This window comes from Phoxinus phoxinus (assembly GCF_949152265.1).
Source record: "Phoxinus phoxinus genome assembly, chromosome: 20".
NCBI lineage: Eukaryota > Metazoa > Chordata > Actinopteri > Cypriniformes > Leuciscidae > Phoxinus > Phoxinus phoxinus.
This window is the reverse complement of record NC_136895.1, coordinates 3436714-3459211: the sequence shown is the minus strand read 5'-3', so window position 1 is coordinate 3459211 and position 22498 is coordinate 3436714. Positions and strand designations below refer to the sequence as shown.

The window sequence follows — 22498 nt, the reverse complement described above, 5'->3', positions numbered from 1 at the left end:
GGACTCATTGTTTTATTATCACATTATATGAGGAAAATTTAGGCTACATTTATGAATTTGTTTAAAAACATACATTTATGACATTTACTTTTGAAGAATTAGATTCAAAATATACAAGAAGAGCACTCTAATGTAGGCTAGGTCAAATTAATAATAATGGACATGTTGATGTCGTTTCATAGTTGTCATGTCAAGTCATCTTCATTTATATAGCGCTTTTAACTATGTAGATTGTTTCAAAGCTGCTTTACAGAGATAAACGTATAATTTAAGGTAACAGATTGTCGTGACTAAAACACTTTGTATGTGGCGCGAGAAAAAGAAAAGCGTTCAGTGTCTCCTTCCCACTAGATGTCGCTAAAACGCGTCGTGTGACGTCATCGACATGCGCCGCGATCGGTCTGCGACCATAACAACGCCTGATAACCCTCACTTTTATCGATATCACTGATAGAGGAATATTGATCGGAATTAATTCTCACTACCTCAAAGGTCCTGCACACTTCACCCTCGAGACGGACACACGGTGAGACTGTAAAACACAGATGTGTGTGTGTGCGAGGATAGACCTGCTGGTTTTGTTGGACTGATGAATAAATGATCTGCTCTGAATCATTGATTATCATGATCTCAGATTATTTATGCCTTTAACATCGATGAAGGCGTTATTCCTCATGACTTGTATGCATTCGTATTTTTATTCAGTTTCGATCAGAAAATTCGAATCATATTTTTCTCACATTATTGTGAGTGATTCTGTTATTGCTGGTTCTCTGCGGTCCGCTGATTTGACTGACATGTGCATCGGTATTCTTTGAAGTGCCTTGGATCATCATATAAATACCATGGTACACGATTATAATGATCATTCATAGCATATAGCATTGTGTATACCAAACTCACGAAGTATTACCTTATGAAAGTATAACTAAACCGTGTTTTATGAACATGTACCATGGTAATACCATATAAATACAATGTTTGATGAATATTGTGATCATTCTGTGTGACATATAGCCTCATGCATTACCATAACCTCATATATATTAAATTTATTCATCAGAAAAGATTCAAGACAGGCAAAGTTGCGATTTAAAAATCGACTTTTTCAAGAGAATAAAACAAACACACGCTCCATGAAGATCCATGTAAACACACTCCTTGCAGAAATAAGCCATCAAAATGATTTTTCAATGGCAAATAGACAGACGTAGGCTACACAATACGACACATTTAAATTGCATATTAAATTCCTGTTCGGCGGAGTTACACTTGGTTTGTTAACTTACTGGTGTGTGTGTGTGTGTGTGTGGGACTGTAAGCCACACAATATTTGTTATGCTTTGAAAAATACTGATGTTATACACTTTTCATAAGATTGATCTGAAATCGCTAAGATTGTTTTACTCTTTCTTCCTTTCAAATGTACACATTAGAAAAGCACATCCAAACTGCCCAGATTTCCAGCTCCGGGACCCAGACTCCCGATGGTGGACTCGTGCTGAGACGTGTGGAGAGGATCCCGGGAGGAATGGGGTAGAGTTTGCCATGAGGGTCCCGGCACCGAACCGCTCCGATCGGGCAGAATCCGGCTCCGGGGAGATGCCTGAAAATGGCCGCTCCAGGAGGAAGCGTGTGCCGAAGACGTGCGACTGCTGCGGTCCCAACGGGAAGCCTCACGCGCCCGGACACGAGCAGATCTCCAAGAAACGCGGACGCAAGAAGAAAGACATGGTGAGCCAAGAAGAGGTGGCGGCGGAGGAGGTGGTGAGCACCTCAGGGGTCGTGACCTTAGACCCGGTGGATGCTGGGACTGTGTCTGAGATGGAGGAGGCTCCGTCTCCCAGAGGAAAGCCAGACTTCTCCCGAACGGAGAGAGCGAGTGAAGGCGCGCTCGAGGTGAACGGCTCGGAGAACAGTGATCATGACACGGAAGAGCTGAGCGCTTCTCAAACACCGATGAAGGGACCCGGGGAGTCTTCCCTGACCAGCACGGAGCCGGATGTTCCCGCTCGTAGCGACGCGATGGAGACCGAGCCGGCGAGCTGGAGCGCTCAGGCGTCCTGGGACCACCACTACTGCAAACCCCCCGCCGGGGAGACCCGCAGCGACCCCGCGGACGGGCCGGCGCCGCCTCCTGCTGAGTTCACCACCGACGGCATCATCGACTGCATCCATGGTAGTGTTCATGGGAGATTCACACACTTCTGCTGATCTGGAGCCGATTTCTGTTACTGAACATGCTTCTTTTCCCTCCCAGAATTCCTTGAGCAGTTCTATGGGAAATACGCCAGCTTCGCCCCGTTAAGTGACACTGATGTCCTGCTTCACCTGAACAAGATATTTCAGTCGGACCTCAACGACAGGCGAGTCCAAACCCCACCTCAATGCCCTTTCTGGCACTTTATGTGCATTTCATAACCTCCAGAAAGACCTCAGCGGGTCAAACTACATGTTACAGTGCACGTGTGTTTAGTTTGCACTTCTTTCCAAAAACCTGTTACCAAATACCTACACTACTTAAAGTTTGGGGTCATTAAAACTAATATTTTCAGCAAGAATGCATTTAATTGATCAACCAATCAAAAGTGACAGTAAAGAATTTCTACTCATTAAAGTATCTTGAAATAAAAATGTCACGGTTTCCACAAAAATATTGATAATAATCATAAATGTTTCTTGAGCATCAGATCATCATGTTACACTGATTTCTGAAGGGTCATGTGACACTGAGGACTGGAGTAATGATGCTGAAAATCCAGCTTTGATCACGGGAATAAATTACATACACTTCACTTTATATTCACATAGAAAACAGTTATTTAAGATTAATAATATTTCACTGTTTTTTTTATCAAATAAATGCAGCCTTGAAGAGCTTAACAGAAAAAGAAAGAGAAAAATGAGTATATAATTCGAATGAACATAAGATTTTTTTTTTTTTCACATAACTTTGGTTTATTATTATTTTTATAAGTTTGAGCTAGACAAAGCTGTCAATAATTTGGGGAAAGTGTGATTTGCTGTGTTTAAATCCAGCTGCCTCATGCAATGCTCATGTCATGTTAGCTTATGTTAGAGTTTGTCAGAAGTAACTGAACCGTCTGAGGCCGTGTGACCAGCTTTATGCTGTGTGTGTTCCCTCAGGATGAAGCTGATAACAGCAGAAGTGTCCAAGTTCAGGGCTGGGCTGGCTTGTGCTCCTATGCATTTCTTCCAAGTGACCTACAACAAGCACACCTTGACCTTAGATGACCTTTCAACACTCGATGACCAAAACTGGGTCAATGATCAGGTAGGCTTTTATCTGTCATTCACTCCTCATGCATTTGCACATCTCCTGGACTAGGGTTTGTCATGTGCTTTTTTGCAGGTGATTAACATGTATGGAGAATTGATCATGGAAGCTACAAACCATAAGGTAAAAGCATTCGTGAACTTCTCTACTAATGCAGGTTATGTCCTGGGTTATCCTACTTATCACAGTACATGTCATTCCATACAGTAACTAAAACGGTGCACTTTTTGTAAATAATACAGTATTTTCAAGCCGATTATCGATGTGATATTTCTTCAAATGGCCCAGCCCTAGTGTGTTTACACAAGTCACCCAGATCGTGGTGAGGATTTTTCCGTGACCTTTTCATCAGATTACAGCGGTACACCATTGGCCTTTTGCGTATTATGATTGAGTCATTGAATCATTTACTCATCCGATTAATCAAAAACACATATTTATTCAGGAATAAAAGACATACAATGTTTTTTTCCATTGATGGAGCACAAATAGCTGAATTAGCGGACAAAATGGCGTGCAGAATGTAAATGTAAATGTGTGACATTGCTGAAGTATTTATAGTCTGACGACCGTATTTTGCGGACTATAAGTCACACTTTTTTTCATAGTTTGGCTGGTCCTGCGACTTATAGTCAGGTGCGACTTATATATCAACATTAATTCATACTGACTGAGATGAACCAAGAGAAAGCATTACCGTCTACAGCCGCGTGAGGGCGCTCTAGTTAGCGGAGTTGTTCAGAAGCGACACCGAGGAAGAACTCAATGGATTCAGTGTTGAGGAATGAGATCGGGAGCTTGGTGAACTTGCTGACCGGTAACTTGTTGGACTCGCTGGCTAATGTTAGTTTAGCCTATTCAGCCTCACAGATATATGTTCTTTATGCTGTTGTGGAGCTGAATAACTGTTAATGTGTTACGCTAACATACCAGGGCTCGCAAAATTTCTAAATCGCTGGTAGTCTTTCGGGCAAGCACTCTTCAGATTTTGGTTGCCCGAAATGAATTTTACTAGCCCACATAAAAAGACAATTTTTAATGTAGAAAATTGGTTAGGAGTCAAAACATGAATCAAAAACTTTTTCAAAACACAAATATCAACAATTGGATATAAAATAATCAAATTAGAATCATCAATGAGGGTATGATAAAAAAAAATAAAAAAAGGTAACACTTTGGGTTAGGGTCTAACGCTCACAATTAACTAGTTTCATTAACATGCAGATGGCAGGGTTTTATCATCACTGAGGTCCCAAATGTGAGGTAGACTAGTTCGGGGTGTTCGGGGGCCCGAGAACATTTTGATTTCTCTGATCTACATATGTGCATTTTAAGATGTTTTGAATGCCAAAAAAATTGGACAACAATAGCTTTAAAACCATGTCACACAGCTGATTATTTTCTCTCCTCATCAGCATCACTCTTTTTCTCTTTGTTTTTCTCTTGCTCTGGCTCTTCCCGTCCTAAAGCTGAGCTTTGACTGATATAGGCTTTTTATTTTTGTCTGTCAATGACGAAAGTAAACTTGGGGTCAGCTGATAGGTTGATTTATGAATCATTTTCTCAGACACGTTCATTTACTGAAAGCTACCAGGAAAGCTAGGTAGCCTAACTAAGTTTATTAAATTTATTCACAATACACATTCATTATTGATCTTAATACAGGGCCGTAGACGGGGCTTTATAATCAAATAAATGTAAGGTTGTTAGGGGGTTTAAATTTTTTATTTCTCTGATGTGTGCATTTCAAGACGTTTGAAGGCCAAAAAAAGGATAAGAAATAGCTTTAAAACCATGTCAGCGGGCAGTATTTGTCAATAGCTGCTCTCACTTCTTATCCATCACTCTTTCTTTTTCTCTCAGTCTCCTGTCTCTTCCCCTCCTAAAGCTGAACTTTTTTAATTTACTGAAGGCTACAAATTGTACTATATTAATTCTCAACATGTACACATTCGTTATTAATATTGTGCCTAACATGATGAAAACGGCTTTGTTTCTCGTTCCCTCACAATGACAGTAAATGAATTACATTCCACGGGTCACGTTACAAAGGCCTATTTTCAGTTCAAAATGGTGAAATTAGACAAGTAAATTCGTTTGCCTGATAATTTTTCATTTGTTTAACATTTATGACCTAAAAAAAAAAGTCAAATGTGAAATATTTAGTTTAGCTACTTACACTATCGCACTTGACCATATGAAGCGTCGAGTCGCTCTGCTCAAATTCGCGCTCCGTAGCTTCTGTGAATATAAATCCCGCCTACTTTGATTTGATTGGTAATCTCTAATATTCTGACATTGACGAGCAGTGACAGACCAATGAGGCTCAGATACATACACACACACACACACACACACACACACACACACACACACACACACACACACACACACACACACACACACACACACACACACCTGTCCTCTGTTTCTGACGTGCATTTTGAGCCCTGCATACCGGACACCTATTCAGCCTGTTGTTCTGTGTGCTGTTGTGGAGCTGAAAAACATGCCTTTCCAGATTAAATGTCTGTTCTTGGATTTTGTGAAATAAATTTCTAAATATAGACTTATAGTCCGGAAAATACGGTAGTTATATTTTGGCGAATCTGCTGGCAAAAGATGTATGTAGTGTGGGATGTCAGAAGTAGAAGAAGCTTTCTCGGTCAGTGAGGTGAATTCACACAAACAACCTGAAACCGCTAGATTAATACAGGGACGTTTTCTAGAGGCGAAAAAAAAATAGACCGAATGAAAATGATGCCGTGCTTCTGGTTGGAGATGGTCCTCACTGCAGAACATGAAATCCAGGGGGAGGAGTTGGATCTGGATCACCTTACATATACCTAAACCTACCCATCTCCTCCCCCTGATCCCTAAACACACCCTTAAACCTACCAATCTCCACCCCCTGATCCCTAAACACACCCCTAAACCTACCAATCTCCACCCCCTGATCCCTAAACACACCCCTAAACCTACCAATCTCCACCCCCTGATCCCTAAACACACTCCTAAACCTACCAATCTCCTCCCCCTGATCCCTAAACACACTCCTAAACCTACCAATCTCCACCCCCTGATCCCTAAACACACCCCTAAACCTACCAATCTCCACCCCCTGATCCCTAAACACACCCCTAAACCTACCAATCTCCTCCCCCTGATCCCTAAACACACTCCTAAACCTACCAATCTCCACCCCCTGATCCCTAAACACACTCCTAAACCTACCAATCTCCACCCCCTGATCCCTAAACACACCCCTAAACCTACCAATCTCCACCCCCTGATCCCTAAACACACCCCTAAACCTACCAATCTCCACCCCCTGATCCCTAAACAGACCCCTAAACATACCCATCTCTACCCCTGATCCCTAAACCTACCCATCTCTGCCCCCTGATCCCTAAACAGACCCCTAAACATACCCATCTCTACCCCTGATCCCTAAACCTACCCATCTCCACCACCTGATCCCTAAACAGACCCCTAAACATACCCATCTCTACCCCTGATCCCTAAACCTACCCATCTCCACCCCCTGATCCCTAAACACACCCTTAAACCTACCAATCTCCACCCCCTGATCCCTAAACACACCCTTAAACCTACCAATCTCCTCCCCCTGATCCCTAAACACACTCCTAAACCTACCAATCTCCACCCCCTGATCCCTAAACCCTCCCCTAAACCTACCAATCTCCACCCCCTGATCCCTAAACACACCCCTAAACCTACCAATCTCCACCCCCTGATCCCTAAACACACCCCTAAACCTACCAATCTCCACCCCCTGATCCCTAAACACACCCTTAAACCTACCAATCTCCTCCCCCTGATCCCTAAACACACTCCTAAACCTACCAATCTCCACCCCCTGATCCCTAAACCCTCCCCTAAACCTACCCATCTCCACCCCCTGATCCCTAAACCCACCCCTAAACCTACCAATCTCCACCCCCTGATCCCTAAACACACCCCTAAACCTACCCATCTCCACCCCCTGATCCCTAAACACACCCCTAAACCTACCCATCTCCACCCCCTGATCCCTAAACACACCCCTAAACCTACCAATCTCCACCCCCTGATCCCTAAACCCACCACTAAACCTACCAATCTCCACCCCCTGATCCCTAAACCCACCACTAAACCTACCAATCTCCACCCCCTGATCCCTAAACCCACCACTAAACCTACCAATCTCCACCCCCTGATCCCTAAACACACCCCTAAACCTACCCATCTCCACCCCCTGATCCCTAAACACACCCCTAAACCTACCAATCTCCACCCCCTGATCCCTAAACACACCCCTACACCTACCAATCTCCACCCCCTGATCCCTAAACACACCCCTAAACCTACCAATCTCCACCCCCTGATCCCTAAACACACCCCTAAACCTACCAATCTCCACCCCCTGATCCCTAAACAGACCCCTAAACATACCCATCTCTACCCCTGATCCCTAAACCTACCCATCTCCACCCCCTGATCCCTAAACAGACCCCTAAACATACCCATCTCTACCCCTGATCCCTAAACCTACCCATCTCCACCCCCTGATCCCTAAACAGACCCCTAAACATAACCATCTCTACCCCTGATCCCTAAACCTACCCATCTCCACCCCCTGATCCCTAAACACACCCTTAAACCTACCAATCTCCTCCCCCTGATCCCTAAACACACTCCTAAACCTACCAATCTCCACCCCCTGATCCCTAAACCCTCCCCTAAACCTACCAATCTCCACCCCCTGATCCCTAAACACACCCCTAAACCTACCAATCTCCACCCCCTGATCCCTAAACACACCCCTAAACCTACCAATCTCCACCCCCTGATCCCTAAACACACCCTTAAACCTACCAATCTCCTCCCCCTGATCCCTAAACACACTCCTAAACCTACCAATCTCCACCCCCTGATCCCTAAACCCTCCCCTAAACCTACCCATCTCCACCCCCTGATCCCTAAACCCACCCCTAAACCTACCCATCTCCACCCCCTGATCCCTAAACCCACCACTAAACCTACCAATCTCCACCCCCTGATCCCTAAACACACCCCTAAACCTACCCATCTCCACCCCCTGATCCCTAAACACACCCCTAAACCTACCCATCTCCACCCCCTGATCCCTAAACACACCCCTAAACCTACCAATCTCCACCCCCTGATCCCTAAACACACCCCTACACCTACCAATCTCCACCCCCTGATCCCTAAACCCTCCCCTAAACCTACCAATCTCCACCCCCTGATCCCTAAACCCACCACTAAACCTACCAATCTCCACCCCCTGATCCCTAAACACACCCCTACACCTACCAATCTCCACCCCCTGATCCCTAAACCCTCCCCTAAACCTACCAATCTCCACCCCCTGATCCCTAAACCCTCCCCTAAACCTACCAATCTCCACCCCCTGATCCCTAAACACACCCCTACACCTACCAATCTCCACCCCCTGATCCCTAAACCCTCCCCTAAACCTACCAATCTCCACCCCCTGATCCCTAAACACACCCCTAAACCTACCAATCTCCACCCCCTGATCCCTAAACACACCCCTAAACCTACCAATCTCCACCCCCTGATCCCTAAACACACCCCTAAACCTACCCAACTCCACCCCCTGATCCCTAAACACACCCCTAAACCTACCAATCTCCACCCCCTGATCTCTAAACACACCCCTAAACCTACCCAACTCCACCCCCTGATCCCTAAACACACCCCTAAACCTACCCAACTCCACCCCCTGATCCCTAAACACACCCCTAAACCTACCCATCTCCACCCCCTGATCCCTAAACACACCCCTAAACCTACCCAACTCCACCCCCTGATCCCTAAACACACCCCTAAACCTACCCATCTCCATCCCCTGATCCCTAAACACACCCCTGAACCAACCCAACTCCGCCCCCTGGATCTCGTGTACTGCAGTGAGGTGCTACTGTCTGGTTCTGGGGTTTCAGCCTTTTGAAACTGTACTGGTGTGGCTCTTCTTGTTGCACATTAATCCGCATTGCATATTTCCCCTTTAAAATTAACATTTTAAATGACATTGTTTATCTGTCCTTTTCTAGGTGCATTTCTTCAACAGTTTTTTTTACCGACAGTTTGTAGCAAAAGGTTATGAAGGCGTGAGACGGTGGACCAAAAAGGTAAATGTCACCGCTTGCAAAAACACATCACACATTGATAGAATCTGAATCTCACTTGTTTTTGTTTAGTGCTTGAGTCTCTACATTTCCTACAAGTCAAATTTCTGTTCTTTTTTCAACAAACGCTCAGTAAAAGGATGTGCTTAAAGGGATAGTTCACCCAAAAATGAAAAGCTGTCATCATTTACTCACTCTCATGTCGTTCCAAACCCGGAAGGCTTGCTTTCTGTTGAGGAACACGAGAGAGATTTTGAAGAACATTGGAAATGAAGCAACACTTGAAGCCACTACTCCTGGCACACGAAACGATGTCTTCTGTCTTGATGTCCTCAGGTTGATCTGTTTTCCAAGACACTGATTCTGATTCCTCTTCACTTGGAGATCCACTGGTCGCTCATAACCGTGGACGTCTCCAAGCAGAACATCAACTTCTACGACTCGCAGGGCATCCTCTTCAAGTTCGCTGTGGATGTGAGTGTGTTTGCAGTGGGCTTTACCGTAGACAGAAATCCTCACACCGAGCTGACGTGCGACTCTCTCCACAGAACATCCTGAAATACATCCTGGCAGAAGCAAAAGAGAAGAAGCAGCTGGTCTTTCAGAAGGGCTGGAAGATGGTCGTCAACAAGGTCTGTGACGCGAGCTTCATTAAACTGATGTTCTGCATAAACACAGTGAGAGCTTCATCTTTGGTTTGTTCTCTCCACAGGCCATTCCACAGCAGAAGAACGACAATGACTGTGGGGTTTTTGTCTTGGAGGTAAATATGTGTGTGTACAGTAGGGCTGGTGGGATCCAACCGTCTCCATTGACTCTGCATTGCGAGAGGCTCCTCCTTGTCATTTCTTGCTTCTAACTAAAGACAGAAAAATGCCTAAAAGCGTCTGTGTGACGAGATGTTCAGCAAACAAGCTCAGAAACCCAGAAATAAGTGTTTATAAATGTCGACCCCAAAAAACGAGTGTTTAAGGACTTAAAAGCGGATAGGCAGTTGAGACAGAGCGTAACGTGTGTCATTACTCTGAGAACTAACGTACGCCCGCTGGAGGAGAACATCATCGGCAACACAGGATCGCTTATCTTACAGAAATATAATATATAAAACTGACATCTGGATATTTGACTCACCAGTGACCAAATGTTTAACTCACTGCACACGCAACTGTGTTTCTAGTGCATACTGAGTGTCAGGATCCCACAATTTACCCATTCGCTCCAGCCTGTGTCCACTTTTATGTCCTTAAACGCTCGTTTTTTGGGGTCGACAGCTTATAAACACTTATTTCTGGGTTTCTGAGCTTGTTTGCTGCACACCTCGTCACACAGCAGCTTTTAGGTATTTTTCTGTCTTTAGTTAGAAGCAAGAAATGACGAGGAGGAGGAGCCTCTCACAATGCAGAGTCAATGGAGGCGGTTGGATAGTTTCCCCCTCGGTGGGTGTGGCCTGCAGACGCGTTGCGCTCTGTCTATATAGACGGGCAGTATGCAAATGTGTTACACGGTTACACAGGTTCAGGAAGTGAGACTGAACTACTGACGACTCGTTTCATTCAGAATCACTTCTTTCTTTTAGGAGAATCTGCACTTTGATCTTTAATACTTTGCAGACCGTTTACATCCACAAACTGCTCTATTACACACTACATACAAGTAAATATATATATAAAAAAAACATATATATATATATACAGGGACACCTAAAACCTGTTGTGTTTGACCAGAAAGCAGCTGGTGTGATCAGGCCACCCAAACTATACTCCACAAGCATAGCTAAAGCCATGCGCATGCTAGCTACAACACTGGACTGCTAGTGGAGGAGATTGTGTGAGGAGCTCAGAAAACATCTGCATTTGTACTGTAGCCTAGAGGATTATAAAGAGAGAGCTCGTGGTGCTGCCTCCTGTAGACCAGGAGGGGTAGTGAAGGCACACATCACCCGTATACTCTGGGCTTAAATGTTAAAGCATTTATTTTGATCTGTTATGAGATGTAGGTGTTTATGATGAAGCTGTTGTTCATGTTGCAGTACTGCAAGTGCCTGGCGTTCCTGAAGCCGCTGCTGTTCACTCAAGAGGACATGCCACGGGTCCGCAAGAGGATCTACCGAGAGCTCTGCGACTGCACGCTGTCGGACCGCTCAAGCCCAGACACACACACATAGACCTGAACACTCGCTCGTGTCTGATGAGGGACTCGACACGCAGGACGGGCTTCTCCGCAAGATCCGAACAGATCCAACGGTTTGATCAGGCGAAGCTGGAAATCCCCAATACACGGCCTGTCGAAACCCCGGGACGGCTTGCTGCGCTCTCTTCCGGGATGCGCTCGACACCGGCGGTGCAGATACGCCTTTTCCCAGCATCCTCGGGCTTGAGTTTAACGAAGGCCGAGACCGCTTCTCAGAGAACACGTGGATGTTGACGGACGAGAAACTCGTTTACTGGCAACCACAGAGATTCAAGATATTTTTTTTATTTACTTGTTTTAAAATATCATTTTTTTCTTGCATCTTATAACACAGCCATGACACAGACTACATGTTTCTATCAGGTTTCTTTTAGTTTTTGACACTTGAAGGACTTTTATAGAGTGTAAATGTCACGCCGTTGTTGAGGTACAAGAAGCTTTTATAAAGGCTGTTAATGAATGTACTGTTAAACATGAGAGTTATACTTGTACAGTCAAGCAATGCCTGAAGTCCTGGACCAGATTTTGCTTTATTAACATTTGATCAACTTCAAATTATGTTCCCAGATGTACTGTGTTTTTCCCTGAAGAAGCCTCGGGATGGACGCGTGATGTCCGGCTGCTTGCTGTAGACCACCGGCATTACTGGCAAACTGCTGTTCTCTCACTTCTGAGCACTTTCCGTTGTTTTCCTCAAATGTGTCCGCGGTTAAATGGGTTCTGTAGCATGTAGATTTGTGTTAATTGAAGTCAGCTAAAGGTCATTTTTAAAATGAGCAAAGAGTGTGTTGCAGTGAAAGCTGCAGGTTTCTGCCTTTTATTTATACTCTTCTGTTTCTCGATCGTGAAGACATCCGCTGGAACCGGTTAGAAAGCTTCAGACGGTTGTGAGTCTCATCATCATCATCATCATCATCGGTGGTTCTGTGTGAGGAGCGTTTTCTACCTTGTGATGCAGTTTGGTACAAAAATGTCTGAATAGTAGCTTTATACTTTTGTCAGTGATCTCATCATTCAACAGCATTACTGTCATTTTTAGTTACTTGAAATCTACCATCAAACCGGAGTTTCTGACTACTAGTTTCATCATTATTTAAAAATACATGTTTAATAACCAGTTCTGTGTCTGTTATTGTGTGTAAATATGCATATAAAAGGAAGCACGTGACGTTTCGATTTGTTTCTGCAACCCTGTTACTAACATTTTAATGGTTCAGAATCCTCCTTTTTAGTAATTAAATAGTTTTATGTACATCAGTACGGATAATAGATTAGAGATTTTTCAATTGATCCAGAATCGTGCAGCTTTGCCATGAAACTTAACGCTAAATTTGTTTCAAATAAAGATCACGATTCCTCTATGATTCTGAACTGACAACCAAAGAAAATAACTATTAGTTCACTTCTGATAAAACCTCGGCTTCATTTCTGGCGTTTTTGAAGAATCTCTTCGTGATTCAATGACGGTCATGAAACCATCTTTATTTTTATTGCAAAAAGAGTAGCTTATACAAGGTAAGAAATGACATACAGAAGAATGAAAAAACAAAGAAATGGAAACCAGTTAAATATAGATAGATATAAATAAGATGGCAAGTAAATATTTAGTGATATAGAGGCAATTTAATACAATCATCATAATAGTAATAGAGTTGTATACAACTAAATGCTAATAATAGTAGTGGTAGTAAAAATAATATTCATGATAATAGGATTAGCATTAGTAATTTATGATAATAGGATGAGACATTATAATTAGTACTTTAATAATAATATATTTAGATCAGTCAATAAAGTTATTGTAGAAACCATCTTTATTTGAAGCATCATGTTACTGTTAAAAGCTGATTTGATGGCTATCAGACATCAGTGTTTATATCTATAACTATAAAAATCCCATGACTTCTGCGATCATATACATCACTGTACGACAGAAATAATGACATTGTGTTTCGAATCGTGTCATTCAGGAATAAGAATAGGATCGTGTGGGTAATCGTGCAGCTCTTGCGTATTAATGATTACTGTATGTACAGTTATTAAACGATGCGGATTACTGCGGCACTTTAGTGTTCCAGTATTGAGGACCATCATGTCACCAGACCAGACTAGACTCACTGGGAATCAAGATTTAGCATGAGGTGGACACTGGCTTCATTAAAGACAAACAAGGCAACGTTTATTAAAAAAGCATTTATTTAAAAAAAAAAGAAAAAACAGAATAACTACAAATGCCAGACTAGATGACCTTCAGGCATGGACATTCACACAGCACCGAACCCTAATATGTACATCACACACACTGATCCTCATCCGTCTCCATCACACACACTGATCCTCATCCGTCACCGCACGTCCCCAAACTAACACTTCTGACGGCCTGCGGTCTCGTCTCGATCCTGCGGCGTTCAAGCTTTCTGCACCAGCTTCCCATAACCCCCTCTGGCGGGGTCGTAGTCCTGCCGGTACTCGTCCCGCACCTGCACACACACACACACACACACACACCCCCGTGAGTTCCCCGTCACGTGTCCCTTCAGGGGCTCCATAGGACACGATACTCCTGAAGTGTAAGCGCAGTAATGACTGTGATTGGTTGTTTACCTGTCCGCCTGACTTGCCCCGGCCGTACTGCCGGCCCTCTTTGAAGCCCGCGTCCCAGTCCGTGCGGATGATGCGGTCGTCCAGCCGCGTGCCGTTCACAAACCGCATGGCGTTCTCCGCGTCGACTCGGGTGTAGTACCTTCATACCAGCGGTTAAAGAACTCACACGGCTAATGAAACACAAGCGGATTACTGAGCTCGAATCTCCATCTCTGAGAAGCGCACACAAATCATGACGATGATCGAGATGAACTTCTGACATATGAAGTCTTTGAGCCATCCTGCAGTTTCAGAGCTGAACACCTCGATCATTATAGTTCTCATAGTTATTGTCAGTGCGAACAGGCCTTACAGGGATAGTTCACCTAAAAACGAAAATTAGCCCATGATTTAGTCACCCTCAAGCCATCCTAGTGTATATGACTTTCTTCCTTCAGACGAACACAATCTGAGTCAGAGATATATTAACAAATGTCCTGCTCTTCCCAGCTTTATAATGGCAGTCAATGGGCACTATTATTATGATGGACGGATGCACTTTTATGATGGACAGACACACTTTTATGATGGATAGATGCACTTTTATGATGGATAGATGCACTTTTATGATGGACAGATGCACTTTTATGATGGACAGACACACTTTTATGATGGATAGATGCACTTTTATGATGGATAGATGCACTTTTATGATGGATAGACGCACTTTTATGATGGATAGATGCACTTTTATGATGGATAGATGCACTTTTATGATGGATAGACGCACTTTTATGATGGATAGACGCACTTTTATGATGGATAGACGCACTTTTATGATGGATAGATGCACTTTTATGATGGATAGACGCACTTTTATGATGGATAGACGCACTTTTATGATGGATAGATGCACTTTTATGATGGATAGACGCACTTTTATGATGGATAGATGCACTTTTATGATGGATAGACGCACTTTTATGATGGATAGACGCACTTTTATGATGGATAGATGCACTTTTATGATGGATCGATGCACTTATGACGGATAGATGCACTTTTATGACGGATAGATGCACTTATGATGGATAGATGCACTTTTATGATGGATCGATGCACTTATGACAGATAGACGCACTTTTATGATGGATAGATGCACTTTTATGATGGATAGATGCACTTTTATGATGGATCGATGCACTTATGACGGATAGATGCACTTTTATGATGGATAGATGCACTTATGATGGATAGATGCACTTTTATGATGGATCGATGCACTTATGACAGATAGACGCACTTTTATGATGGATAGACGCACTTTTATGATGGACAGATGCACTTTTATGACGGATAGATGCACTTTTATCACGGATAGACGCACTTTTATGATGGATAGACGCACTTTTATGATGGATAGATGCACTTTTATGATGGATAGATGCACTTTTATGATGGATAGATGCACTTTTATGATGGATAGACACACTTTTATGATGGATAGACGCACTTTTATGACGGATAGATGCACTTTTATGACGGATAGATGCACTTTTATGACGGATAGATGCACTTTTATGATGGATAGATGCACTTTTATCATGGATAGATGCACTTTTATGACGGATAGATGCACTTTTATGATGGATAGATGCACTTTTATGATGGATCGATGCACTTATGACGGATAGATGCACTTTTATGATGGATAGATGCACTTTTATGATGGATAGATGCACTTTTATGATGGATAGATGCACTTTTATGATGGATAGATGCACTTTTATGATGGATAGATGCACTTATGATGGATAGATGCACTTATGATGGATAGATGCACTTTTATCATGGATAGATGCACTTTTATCATGGATAGATGCACTTTTATCATGGATAGATGCACTTTTATCATGGATAGATGCACTTTAGATGCACTTTTATCATGAATAGATGCACTTTTATGGACTTTTAAAACTCCCATTATAAATCTTGGAAGAGCCAGGACATTTTTTAATATGACTCAGATTGTGTTCGTCTGAAAGAAGAAAGTCATATACACTAGGATGGCTTGAGGGCGAGTAAATCATGGGCTAATTTTCATTTTTAGGTGAACTATCCCTGTAAGGCTCACATGTTAAGATGACACACTGGTTGTGAATGAGAAGGATACTCGACGAAGCAGAAGCCACAGGCGGTCTTCTTGACCTTGTCGAGGCCAATGACGATCCTCTTGACGTCTCCGCTCTTGGCGAAGAGCTCGTACACCTGCTCCTCTGTGGTGTAGAAGGACAGGTTCCCCACGTACAGCGTGCAGCTCTGCTTCAGCAGCTTCTCCTGCTCGTAGCGGTTCCCCTGCAGGAGCACAGCGGGTACAGAGGTCTGCTCACACAACACTGCTTTACAGCCTGGGCCACCAATGAACCAGCATCTCATACATCTACTACTGTCCAATCCAGCCAGGGGATCTCTCGCGTGCACTAATGTTCTTTTTCACTGAGGAAATGAATACTTTATACAGCGAGGACACTCTAAATTGATTTAAAAAAGGACAGTAAATACATACTTCTACAAAATATTTATATTTCTGATAAATGTTGTTTATATTCAAAGAATCCCAGAAAAAGATGATAAAAAGCACTATTATCATGGATAGATGCACTTTTATGATGGATAGATACACTTTTATCATGGATAGATGCACTTTTATGATGGATAGATGCACTTTTATGATGGATTGATGCACTTTTATCATGGATAGATGCACTTTTATGATGGATAGATGCACTTTTATGATGGATTGATGCACTTTTATCATGGATAGATGCACTTTTATGATGGATAGATGCACTTTTATGACGGATAGATGCACTTTTATGACGGATAGATGCACTTTTATCATGGATAGATGCACTTTTATGACGGATAGATGCACTTTTATGACGGATAGATGCACTTTTATCATGGATAGATGCACTTTTATGATGGATAGATGCACTTTTATGACGGATAGATGCACTTTTATGACGGATAGATGCACTTTTATGACGGATAGATGCACTTTTATGACGGATAGATGCACTTTTATCATGGATAGATGCACTTTTATGACGGATAGATGCACTTTTATCATGGATAGATGCACTTTTATGATGGACAGAGACAGAAAAAGACACTATAGCAAAATGATTATGCAGCACATCTGTTTTCAACACTGATAATAATCAGAGAAGACTGGAGTAATGATGCTGACAATTCAGCTTTAATCAGAGGAATAAATTACATTTAACATGTGTTCACATTGTAAATAGTTCACTTAAATTGTAACAACAAACAATATTACAGTTTTTTACTATTTTTGATCAAATAAAGTTTTTGGTGAGAAGAATATATTTTTCAAGAGTATTAGCCCAATAATAATAATAATCATTAAAAAAACCTCGTCTCTAACATACTTTTTTAACAGGGAACCGTATGTTTTAATGCAAAATCAAATATTTAATATATTTCAATAAAAAATTTATAAATACTGAATTAGAGACTACTATAATAACTATTTTTAGTCACAGTGAGTAGATTGAATCCAGCTGCACTGACTCATTAGCACAACTACTGCGATTCTGCAGTGTTTATGACTCCTTACCAAAAGGAAAGACTAATCCTAAAAAAATAGCATGTATTACACTCACCTTAAAATGCTGGTCTCTGTACTGGCTTATATCCACATATGAGTCGCTGTAAAGAGCGTTTAATTTAATGGACATGGTGAAATTAATCAAATAAATCCAGAATCAGAGAAGCTGATTTTTTTTTGTTTTTCGAATCAGCATGGACGAACCGGAAGCCCGTTCTCTCTTCTTCTTCTTCTTTATGTTAACAGTGGATCTCAGTGGAGGAGTAGCGCATTACCGCCACCTGCCGACCGTGCATTGCGAAGCCAAACTAGTGTGCGAACTATTGTTCACATCAAATATATTGTTTTATATTTATATATATATATATGTTTATATAAAATGTTCTCTTTTTTTTACCTTTTGGATTACTTTTTCGGCTACTTAAGCTCAGAGCCACCCAGCTAAACTAGCTAAAAAGCTAGTTTGGCCAGGGAGGAAAATACATAAATAAGTTACGTAAATTAATTAAAACAAATACAGTAATTAAAATATATGAATTAAAATGATTTAACTTTTTTCCACTATACGGAAGTCCCGTTTTATCTCGCGATAGTGACGAATGACGATGTCCAGCATGGACGCGCAAACAAACACTGTTGGCTCCTCGCGAGCGGAGAGAAAAGAGCGAGAAAAGGAGAAGATCATCCAGCGAGAGAAACAGCGACACACGGTCAAGACGGTATGAACACCAGATATCATCTTTATCCATCTAATTCACATGAGCACACACGGTATAGCGACTCGAAACACAAATAAAGCGGTAGCACAGCCGGCGAAAATGCTAACGTTACCAGTACCAGCATCATATTCATGTGGTTTGAGCCGTTATTAACGTCCATATCTTCCCCTACCCTTAAAACAATGCCAATATATTTGATAGCACAATCTGATATGTAGCTTTATTCAGCAGAACACCTGTACAACTAGCTAATAAACTCCGTTAAAACCCCCACAAACATCTTAGTTTCGACCAAACTGATGGTTTGGTGCCACGAAAAAGAGTCCAAATGAAAGCAAGATTTTGAAATCTTCTTGCAGTGTTTCCAGGAGATCCCATGTTATTCATCACGTTACCATAGTAACAGTTACTGTAATGGAGCTGTTAAAGACTGACCAGTTGCAGGAAAACAAACCCCTCTTCGTGTCAGTCTCAACAGAACAGCTGAATCCATGTAAAGCGTGATCAGATAAGAGGTGTGTGTGTGTGTGTGTGTGTGTAGATCTCTCAGATCCTGCAGAAGAGTGTTGGAGAGCAGACGCAGGAGGAGCGGACGCTTCTACAGGATCATCAGGAGACGGTCCAGGAGCTGAGCCGGAGACAGAGCCGGAGACGCCTCCTCCAGAGCAAACTAGAGGAGGTACAGCTCACACACACACACACACACACACACACACACACACACACACACACACACACACACACACACACACACACACACACAATATACACCTCACCTCAGTCTCCAAACACTCCTCATCCACTCTCACACACACACACTATACACCTCACCTCAGTCTCCACACACACACACTATACAGCTCACCTCAGTCTCCACACACACACACACTAAACATCTCACCTCAGTCTCCACACACACACACACTAAACAGCTCACCTCCGCCTGATCAGGATGTCTGTGTCCATCATGAGTGTGTGTGCTGACGCTGGTGTGTGTGTGTGTGTGTGTGTGCAGGTGTTTGACGAGGCGGAGAGCCTGCAGGGTAAAGTGAGGCAGCTGGCGGAGGCGCTCCAGCGGGCCGAGCATGTGGTGGTGTACACCGGCGCCGGGATCAGCACTGTACGCCTCTCTCTAATCACTACTGCGGGATCATGTGTCATTACATCAGCAGCATTATTATTAGGACTTTGTGACACCATTTATGCGGAAACATGATTTTGACAGGTTTTCAAATCCTGGGAACCTGTTCACATATCTGACATATTCCCTTCTTTTTGTATAAGTTTTATTTATATATTTAAAAAAACAACTTAAATTATTTCCGAATATTCCCTTACTTACGAGTTGTGATAATCGTACCTTAATCTTACAGTTCAGTCATATATATATATATATTAGTTACAAAGCTATTATTATTAGCTGTGTAATTAATGACATATTTTAACTCTCTAGAGGAAACCTGGACTGGTCTAGTCTGGGTCTCCATTGTTCACCATCAGATGGTTTTTGTTTCCTTGCCAGAGTTGCCTTTGGCTTGAGGACTAAAGCTGTATTATTATGATCAGTGTCTCGATGAAACCCCACCCGGCAGTGATATCCCTGCATTTTCATGTATGGAAAACTGTGAAATTGACTTGGATTAAAAAAATAAGTTTTGATTTCATGGGGAAAAACTGTTGACACATTGATGGCAAAAAACCCAGACACCTAAGCACCTTCTGTGACTTTATTATAAACACCAAAAATAAAACTCAAATCAAAGAAACAACATTCAAAACGGTATTGAAAAAACAAACGGCACAAAAGATATACGTGACCCTGGACCACAAAACCAGTCACATGGGTACATTTTTTGAGATTTATACTATCGAGATGCAACTATTGTAAATCTGGAATCTGAGGAGCAAAAAATCGAAACATTGAGAAAATCTCCTTTAAAGTTGTGCATTTATGTTCACGATTGTGCTGCATTCACTCACAAACATACATGTTTTATATATTTACGGTAGGAAATGTACTAAATATCTTCATGGAACATGATCTTAATATCCTCATGATTTTTGGCATAAAAGAAAAATTGATAATTTTGACCCATACAATGCATAGTTGGCTATTGCCACAGATATACCCGTGCGGCTCCAGACTGGGTTTGTGTTCCAGGGTCACATGTGTGTAATGATCCACCTGTGTGTTGTTGTCAGTAAGTGTCGGTGTGGTGTGTTCCCCAGGCCGCCTCTATCCCAGACTACCGCGGGCCCAACGGCGTGTGGACTCAGCTGCAGAAGGGCCGCTCGGTCAGGTGCGCGTCCACTCTCACTGCCTCTCATGCCTGACCTACAGACATGCTGCCACGTGTTCACATCTGTGTGTGTGTGTGTGTGTGTGTGTGTGTGTCCGCAGCACATCAGATCTGAGTCGAGCCGAGCCCACCCTCACACACATGTGCATCTGGCTGCTACACAAAGAGAAGATGGTGCGTGACGACTCATGTGGACAGTTTCTGTGAATGATCAGAATACACTCATGTTAAGCAGGACAATAGCAAAGCTTGGCTTATCGCCGAGGAATGCACACCATAGCATCACCCTGCGTTATATACACATTTACTTTACATGCATGCACTCACGTACACACAAAATGAAAACTCTCACCGCACAGATCTGTACAGAAAGTTTGGTATATACGAATGCCTGACTTTGCAGGATACTCAAGTTGGCTTATACTATATAGCACATCTCAACTACCGGTACTCAAAAGCTTGTATTGTCGCAAAATATAAACCGTATTATTGCCCAGCTCTAAATACGACATGAAGATATTATAAACACTAACATCATGATTTCCCTTTGAAGCTGCTTGGAAACCGTGTGTATTATGTAAAGCGCTTTACAAATACGTGTGTGTGTGTGTGTGTGTGCAGGTTCAGCACGTGGTCTCGCAGAACTGTGACGGTCTGCACCTGCGCAGTGGTTTGCCCAGACACGCTCTCTCTGAACTCCACGGGAACATGTTCATTGAGGTCAGTGACATCTCTGATATTTCAAATCACTCATAAATTCAGATCATGTGACCCTGGACCACAAACTAGGGGTGCGCCTATTCGGTATCGGTATTAGTCCGATACTGGCCAAAATCACTGTATCGGATATTGCATGAATCGCGTGAGTATAACCCGATCCGATACGATCACGTCCCTTAGTCCTAAATTGTCATACAAATGCTTAACAACACCTGAGAGACATGCCGTAAAGAGAGATGAGCAACATGCATCACGCAGGGTTGCCAGATTTTCACATACAAATCCCGCCCAATTCCTTCTTAAAAATAGCTAATCGCGTTTCGGGGTGAGAGACCGCGGACTTGGCAACACTGGCATCACGTGAACGGTAGCTAGAGGTGAGTGAGGTAAGCGAGCCCTCTCAGCAATTGTTCCTCCAGAAAAACGCGATTATGCGATCGCATTATTCAATGCAAAATCAGCCAAAGTCTTTATTATTTTGTACTCCGTGCAACTGCGTGTTGGACCACAGGCGGAAGTCGACGCTGGACAACCACTTTGTAATTTTACAGAAGTTGTAGCATATTCATTTTGTAAAGCTACAGAACTTGTTCGACTCATCAATGTTTTGTAAGTTTGAGCCATGTGTTTATTAAGGTCTGAAATAAAACAAGATGAGAACTTAAATATTCCCAGCACTTTATGTGAGGTATGCTTGCTTATCATAGGAAGTAATAAGAAATGACTCTTTACATTAAAGTAGTAGCCTAGTGAATAGGGTGTTGGGGGAAATTTTTTTCTCTCTTTTTCATCAAAACGCAGTTTTTGAAAGTTCCCGCAATTTCATCGCATAAAATTGCATAAATATCCCGCATATTCCATCGCATTTTTTAAGA

At 42.6% G+C, this 22498-nt stretch overlaps 3 protein-coding genes across 3 annotated transcripts in view; 2 read left to right on the top strand and 1 right to left on the bottom strand.

Moving 5' to 3' along the window:
• Nucleotides 1-294: 294 nt before the first annotated feature.
• senp5 (SUMO specific peptidase 5) lies at nt 295-13161 on the top strand. Its single transcript, XM_079592300.1, has 10 exons — nt 295-526; nt 1437-2179; nt 2261-2366; nt 3148-3295; nt 3374-3421; nt 9403-9480; nt 9814-9951; nt 10026-10109; nt 10190-10240; nt 11507-13161. The coding sequence occupies exons 2-10, from the start codon at nt 1549-1551 to the stop codon at nt 11639-11641; spliced, it is 1419 nt and encodes a 472-aa protein (XP_079448426.1). The 5' UTR covers nt 295-526; nt 1437-1548; the 3' UTR covers nt 11642-13161.
• Nucleotides 13162-13840: 679 nt separating this feature from the next.
• ncbp2 (nuclear cap binding protein subunit 2) lies at nt 13841-18218 on the bottom strand. The gene is made up of 4 exons (XM_079592304.1): nt 17940-18218; nt 16424-16605; nt 14272-14410; nt 13841-14147 (listed from the first exon to the last, which is right to left on the bottom strand). The coding sequence occupies exons 1-4, from the start codon at nt 18012-18014 to the stop codon at nt 14076-14078; spliced, it is 468 nt and encodes a 155-aa protein (XP_079448430.1). The 5' UTR covers nt 18015-18218; the 3' UTR covers nt 13841-14075.
• Nucleotides 18219-18408: 190 nt separating this feature from the next.
• Nucleotides 18409-22498, top strand: part of sirt7 (sirtuin 7) — a 25078-nt gene continuing 20988 nt past the window's right edge. Inside the window, exons 1-6 of the mRNA XM_079592301.1 lie at nt 18409-18603; nt 19145-19282; nt 19619-19723; nt 20833-20903; nt 21005-21077; nt 21525-21623. Of these exons, the coding sequence (XP_079448427.1) occupies nt 18484-18603; nt 19145-19282; nt 19619-19723; nt 20833-20903; nt 21005-21077; nt 21525-21623 (606 nt within the window). The 5' untranslated portion in view covers nt 18409-18483. The remainder of the gene's footprint in view (nt 18604-19144; nt 19283-19618; nt 19724-20832; nt 20904-21004; nt 21078-21524; nt 21624-22498) is intronic.